A 7,527-nucleotide genomic window follows, 5' to 3' on the forward strand; every position below is an offset into this window, starting at 1 on the left:
ATGCAACACCCGCTGAGTGGCATTAAACAGCTTGAAAGATCAAAGACAATTTTTAATATAACTCCGACTGGATTCGTCTGAAAGAAGAAAGTCATATACACCTAGGATGCCTCGGTGAGTAAAACGCAGCCTAATTTTCATTTTTGGGTGAACTGACCCTTTAAGTAAAGCTCAAGTATATTTTCCAAGTATAATTTAGGTAGTAAGTATGCTAAAATCAGTGTAATAGTATACTGTACTTGTAAGTGTACTATTTCAATCGTTCTTGGGACTAAATTGGCTCACTTTTTCAGAACATCTCAAGGTTTCCTTTGTATTGCAACTATACTGTGAATTCTACTAGACGTGAACTTATAGGTTAGGGTTACTGTTAGTTTTCTAGCAAACTTTGAAGTATACTCTCAGTAAACTACTAGGTTTTATAGTTTTTATACAGCAAGTAAAGATTTCTTTAAGCAAGCTTAGTTTCATATTTATAGTTTGCTATTTATATTTTTTTGTCCTTTAAGTATATATATATATGCATTTTATACTTGAAATCTGTTTTACATTATTAAAAGTCTGCAAGTAGTTTAAAAAATATATATATTAAGTTTTGAAGTAAACCACAAGTGCACATTTGGTCCAGTTAAGTGCACTTCTTTTTCACAAGGGTGATGTCTGCAGAGGAATTTGTTGTTAATGTACTTGCTCCTGGAAAACATTCTCTCTTCTCTATGAGACATGAGGTGTGTGCAATTCAGTGTTGTCTGTTGTGTGTTAGTCACAGCTCATAACATAAAGAGCGTGTCCATCAGAGCCGTTCAGGGTAATGACCTGGAAGCACACATCCTAAACTTATTACTTTTCTATCCTCTTCAGTTTGCCTAAAAGGCATCAAGATCCCAGGCAAGTGTTTTCTCGCAGACACGACGAAGAAGAGCTTTCACGCCGCAAACGATGACTGCATTGCTAAAGGAGGAACGCTCAGCAGCCCTCTTTCTGGAGATGAGAACGACCAGCTGTATGATTATGTGCGGCAGACCGTCGGGCCAGAAGGGCACATCTGGTTGGGTGTGAATGACATACTAAAAGAGGGCGAGTGGACCGACCAGACGGGCTCACCGATACGCTTCAAGAACTGGGAATCAGAGATCACCCATCAGCCTGACGGAGGCCGCGGCCAGAACTGTGCTATCCTGTCCAGCACAGCCAACGGGAAGTGGTTCGACGAGGACTGCCGTGGAGAAAAGGCGTCTGTCTGCCAGTTCAACATTGTCTAATCCACTTGTAGAGCACCATGCTATAGAATGATGGATTAGACAGATGTTTTCAGTAGAATGTGTAACAAAAAGTTCAGTTAAAGGTACACTATGTAAGATTTTTGCATTAAAATATCCAAAAACCACTAGAACAATATATTTTGTTGACTTGTGTACTTACATTATCCCATACTGCCAACGTTTAAATTCAGAAAAAAATCTAAAATTTTAACCAGTGAAATGGTCCGTGTCATTGTGTCGCATGTTAAAGGGTTAGTTCACCCAAAAATGAAAATTAGCTTGTGTTTTACTTACCCTCGAAGCATCCTAGGTGTATATGACTTTCTTCTTTCAGACGAATTCAGTCGGAGTTATATTAAAAATTGTCCTGGCTATTCCAAGCTCTATCATTGTAGTCAGCGGGTGTTGCAGTTCAACAGTCCACAAGTCGTCAAATAAAGCGCACGCATCCATAATAAAGCGTGCCTCACACGGCTCCAGGGGATGAATAAAGGCCTCCTGTAGTGAATCGATGCATTTTTACGTGCCGCAGACGGCTCCGGGGGATGAATAAAGGCCCCCTGTAGCGAATCCATGAGTTTTTGTAAGGTAAAATATCCATATTTCAAACGTAATAAACACTTTTCTCTCACTTCCACTCACTGTCATACACTGAAGCCGGCGGATGACGCAGCACGTATGCGCAGTGCACACGCCTCTGAGGTATGCTAGTCTCGCGAGTTTGTTTAATAGGAGCAAAGGAAGCAAAGTTTCCTTACTTTAGCAAAGGAAAACCAGTCTCTTCTTGGTTTATATCGAAATCCTCCGACATTCTTCTTTGCAAATCCTCGGTTTGTAGAGCTTGGAATAGCCAGGACAATTTTTAATGTAACTCCGACTGGATTCGTCTGAAAGAAGAAAGTCATATACACCTAGGATGCTTCGAGGGTAAGTAAAACGCAGTCTAATTTTCATTTTTGGGTGAACTAACCCTTTAATGGTGCACATATCCATCGTTGACGGTGGTGAACACAGCAACTTCCAAGATTCAAGCTATGTCTTAGTTGTTGTTTTGAATAAGCCAGCTTTAGTGGCAAAACTTACATATTCGCTGCATCCAAAATCGAAGACTTCCCTACTATAGAGTATACAAAAAGCAGTAAGTCTGAAATCATAATAGTATTCGAAAAAAAAAAATCCTGTATAATTCAACCAATCCGATGACGACAGTCTCATTCATACATTTTCATACAATCTGCTGATGTCCCACTGACAGTAAGGTTTAGGGGTAGACCTTTATGCTTACATTTTTCCCTATGCAAAATCGCCACATCGTAAAATATTTACATTTTCCCCTGAGATAGAGCTGGGGCCTGTACCATGATGGTAGTTGAACAAATTCAGAGTTACAGGATTAGTTTAGAGTTGACAAAACCAAACCACTCCAATCTGGCTTTGTTGGTACCATGATGCTGATCATCAACTTTCTTTGTCAACTCAGGCTCTGATCCTGAGTTTGTGGAGCCCGTGCACATGAATGTGTGACATCAGTGGCGAACAGCCAATCACATGCCTTGAAACACAGAGCAAGTGTGATTCACTCCTCGCGAGATTCAAAGTTTGAGATCAGTTGGAGATCTCTTACACAGAACAAAACCCTCCCTGGAGCAGGTGGAGAGTAAGTTACTATGGCAATGAACGCCGCTAAAAGCCAAGACACTTTCACGTTACCTAAAACCCAGGATTGGTGCAAACTAAACTGAAACTTACCTGGCTAGCCAGCTAATCCGGCTTCATGGTACAGGCCCCCGGAATCTTCCATCAGTTGATCTTGACACTTAAGGCAAGCTCACACTACATAATTTTTGGCTGGATTTAGCTGTCACAGACGGATTTCCAAGGTCTGCCACAAAACCCCCAGAACATGGTCTGATCACAAACCATTTTCAATCATATTTCCATCTTTTTCTAGAGAATCCATCTCTTAACTTTTCAAGTTGTTAATAAATAAACAGACATTTTAATATCAAAAACATACCATCTTTAAAGCGAGCAGCCTATTCACACATAAAATCACTAAATATAAAAACATCTTAGATGGACACCTAAACAAAACATTCGTTTACAGTAGAAAATTCGATTTCATCAGGACTTTTTCCCCCTCACACACACAGTCTGGTTTCATAGTTCCCTTCCTCTTCGGAAGTCTTCGGTGAGCCAGATGTAGTTGATTGTCCCTGAACATAACCACAGAGCTCATTGTCAAGCAAGGCGTTGCTTTTAGTGACGAGGTTTTCAGCGTTTCTGACTGGTAAAGCTGGGGCACTCAGAGGTGCATCACTCTCATCTGTAGTGGCTTCTTTATATTCTTCTTTTTCAGCATCATCTTTAAGCAGATGGCTATATATTAGAGTTTCATCGATGTACACGTAAGTGTGAGGATCCTCCTCCTCCTCCTGTGCTTTGGGGATGCCATGCAGGCCTGGAAGGAAAGCATGCTCACCGGGATTGTAGACGGACACTGGGGGAGCCTTATTCCTCTTCTTTTTCCTGTGTGATATTAAGATGTTTTGTTAAAAATCAATTATGATACAATACTTGATAGGGATTTAAGTGTGAAGCCTAGTTCGCCAACAAACCAGTGTAGAAAGATTATCTGGAGAACGAATAACAATAATTATCAAAAAAGTTGAACTTTCACAGCAACTTCAATCCAAAATGTTTGAAAATTAATTTAAAAATAAATTGCTATAACTCTTGAACGGAATGAGATATTTTCAACAATCTTGGTACACGTGCATGGGCTTAAGCCTAGTTCAGACTACACGATTTTACCCCGATTTTGGCACGATCTGGGGCCCGTTTCAATAAGGAGCTTCATCCAACTCGGAGTTAAAACTTGAACGGAGTTGACTTACCCTGAGATGGGAAACTCTTGAGTTTTCGGTTTCAGAACAGCTGATTTGAGTTAGTTCAATCAACTCTGATTATGCTGACTCTAAGTTAAGCGCGTGCACCACGACTATATCAATGGAGCTTTGAAATTACGATTCACCATGGCAACAGCACTTGACAAAAAAAAAGTCAATACGTAAGTTTAATTCTTAATCACTGTTATAATATCAGAGGTGAAAACTGGCAGTACCGTAATTTATTGGACTAATATTCATTTTCATGGTATCCCACAGGCAAAAAAAAAGTGCATTTTTCTTATTTTGCAAATTATCTGCCAATGGGGTAGAGAAAAATGATCTTGTTTACATTAAGGGGCCATTCTACAGTATTGGTGCAAACTGCTATCCCACAACCAAAAAAACACATTTAAATATGGAGCTTAAAATATGACAAAACTATTTGAATTTGAATTGTGTAAATTTGAATTATTGACAAGTGTCATTTAACAAAACTGAATTTGACAATTCAAATTCAAATAGTTTTGTCATATTTTAAGCTCCATATTTAAAAACCATTTAAGTATTCAAATCTTAGATGTTTACTAAGATCATTCTATTATCTACCCACAATAACATTTAAAATATTAATATGCTTAATATATATAAAATCATCATTTATTGGGTACTTTCAATTAGGAGGTGGCTGTCCCGAACCCTAACCCTAACCCCTAAATTTCAACTTAGGAAAATTATATTGAAATAATTTTTGTATTTTTTTTCCATTGTTGTTTTTAAAAATATATTTTTGGTTCTTTTACAAAGTGCAGTTCAAAAAAATATTTATTTTACATTTTCTTTGTAAATTATGACAATTTATGTAAAAAAAAATGTGTCCTGCATTTTCATGTCACTACCGAAACAGTCTATGTTTTAGTCCATTGGCTGAGACTGAAATAAACTACACCCCTACATTTATGATCAGGAAATGTGTCCCACTGTGTGTCACTCTCTCTCTCATAGCTACAGGGTGAGTAGATTGGCCCCATCATTTTGAGATAAATGTGTTCAAAAGTCTGTGTGTAACTCTAAGGAACGTCACTACCGAACACCTTTTTTCTGCAATTAAGCACACTTTTTTGGGAGTTTTTCCATATTTAATTTTTATGTGTGTACAACTGTTCAAAACTGTGCTAGCTAACCATGTGCTGATTAGCATCTTTGAGATTCAAAAGTATCTAAAATTGTCACTAACGAAACATTTGGTAACGAAACATGTCATCATTGTTTCGGTAGTGACAAAAGGGAACACATAATCCTCATATTTGGGGGAAATAAACAAAATTTTAGTACAGTTATGCAATTGTTTTGTATTTTAGTATGTTTTGGTATGCAAGTTAAAATTCTGTAATGTGATGTGGCCGCTACCAAAGCATTACTGTACCGAAAATGTGCAGTCACTACCGAAACATGGGATGTTTTGTCAAAAATAAAGTATACTGAATTATCAACTACGATGGTATGATAGTTTTTGGTTCAATGTACCGTATATTCAAACTAATGTATCCTTAACTTTGAAATCAGTATGATCAACTTTTTGCCTTTTACAAAGAAAAATTGGATTAAAAATACAACAAATCTCATAAATTACACTTGAAATATTGTTAAAAATGTAATTGTTATTGATTTAGCTCAGAAAAAAATTCATAAAATAGCAAAAATATATATATATATTTACAATGTAGATGTAAGCAAAATCTTAAAAGGTCAATTTAACCCTTCTAATTAAATTATTATCACTGTGTTCCGGTAGTGACACATTTGGGGAGAGGACAAATATTCCAAAACTTTCTGATTAAGAATTTCTAGATATTTGTACTTGAAATAAGACAAAAATACTCAGTATATGAAAAGCATTTTTGCTGCGTGAATGAATGAATGAGGTATTGGCCACTAGGTGACGCTATAACGGGAAAAAAACATGACAATGGCTCTAACTATGCAACCATTGGTCCAATTGTCTTGACAATTGGCATGCAGTGTCTTTGTCCAAGGTGCCATCATTGTCTATAAGGACACGAACATAAAAACATGCCTGCCATCAGTCAATCAACATTCAGCAGCTCTTAGAAGGTTAACTCACGGCCCCAAAAGCCTGTGAGAAGTTTGAAAGAAATCAGCCACCAGGGGGCGCTATCACGTTTTGCATGTGTTTAAATAATGGTATATTATGCAATATTTCACATGCATTATTTCAGTATGTAAAGTGACATGTTAAATGTATCATATCTCCTCATTCTGAAAATCTTTGCCTCAAAAATCACTGCTATCATTCAAATTGTTCGGTAAATATTTGAGATTATAAAAAAAAAAAAAAACTAATTTTACGAAACTAGCCCTGGGTGACATTTTCAACAAATTTCAATTTTTTGGTGAATTATTCCTTTAAGGAGTCCTTTTTGGTGCTTGAAGCCCCTGGTCAGTATACTGAAAGAAGCAACGTGAACATCTGTTAAACATCTCATTTTGTGCTTTGGAGTGAGTAACAGAATGATCATTTTTGGATGAATTGTTCTCAAATCTCAACTATGACACAGACAGTAACCTAGAGAGAGGTTGGCAACCCGGGACAGCCTTATAAATGAAAACAAAAAAATAAAGCTAAAAAAAATAAGAATCACTGCTATCATTCAAATTGTTCGTTAAATATTTGAGATTATTAAAAAAAAACAAATTTTACGAAACTAGCCCTGGGTGTTTTGCTCAAACTTTACAAAACCAGTGGAGAATACATTTCTGGACACCCTAGATCAATAAAATATTGAACTGTAATATTTGGTTGGCTATAGAAGCATTAGGCATTACCCATATTTTATAGTATACAAAACAGCCTAAAGTACCTAAACGAAATCTCAGACCTTCATGGCAGGCACATGTGACATAAGATTGTAAACAAGCATGAAAACGTATATGAGGATTGGACAATAGGTGGCGCTATAACAGTTGTACAGGTGAAAAATTGTATATTTCTATTAGTGCTGTCAACCGATTAATCGCGATTAATCGCATCCAAAATAAAAGTTTTTGTTTACATAATATGTGTGTGCTGTGTATATTTATTATCTAAATATACACACACATACATGTATATATTTGAAAAATATTTATATGTATATATATATTTATATTCATATTAATATTTATATATAATATAAATTATATATGTTATATATAAACAAAACATATTTTTCATGTGTGTGTATATACATAATAAACATACACAGTACACACACGTATATTATGTTCACAAAATCTTTTATTTTGGATGCGATTAATCGCTGACCAGCACCAATACATATATACATATATATATATATATATATATATATATATAG

General features: G+C 36.2%; 2 protein-coding genes across 2 annotated transcripts in view; one reads left to right on the forward strand and one right to left on the reverse strand.

Moving 5' to 3' along the window:
- The window catches only part of LOC107732738 (tetranectin-like), a 3,413-nt gene extending 2,023 nt beyond the window's left edge, over positions 1-1,390 (forward strand). Inside the window, exon 3 of the mRNA XM_016544156.1 lies at positions 862-1,390. Coding sequence (XP_016399642.1) covers positions 862-1,262 — 401 coding nt within the window. The 3' untranslated portion in view covers positions 1,263-1,390. The remainder of the gene's footprint in view (positions 1-861) is intronic.
- Positions 1,391-2,773: 1,383 nt separating this feature from the next.
- Positions 2,774-7,527, reverse strand: part of LOC107732745 (CUB domain-containing protein 1-like) — a 14,365-nt gene continuing 9,611 nt past the window's right edge. Inside the window, exon 9 of the mRNA XM_016544164.1 lies at positions 2,774-3,791. Within this exon, the coding sequence (XP_016399650.1) occupies positions 3,404-3,791 (388 nt within the window). The 3' untranslated portion in view covers positions 2,774-3,403. The remainder of the gene's footprint in view (positions 3,792-7,527) is intronic.

This window comes from Sinocyclocheilus rhinocerous, unplaced genomic scaffold (genome assembly GCF_001515625.1).
Source record: "Sinocyclocheilus rhinocerous isolate Xijiao unplaced genomic scaffold, SAMN03320098_v1.1 scaffold369, whole genome shotgun sequence".
NCBI classification, from domain to species: Eukaryota; Metazoa; Chordata; class Actinopteri; order Cypriniformes; family Cyprinidae; genus Sinocyclocheilus; species Sinocyclocheilus rhinocerous.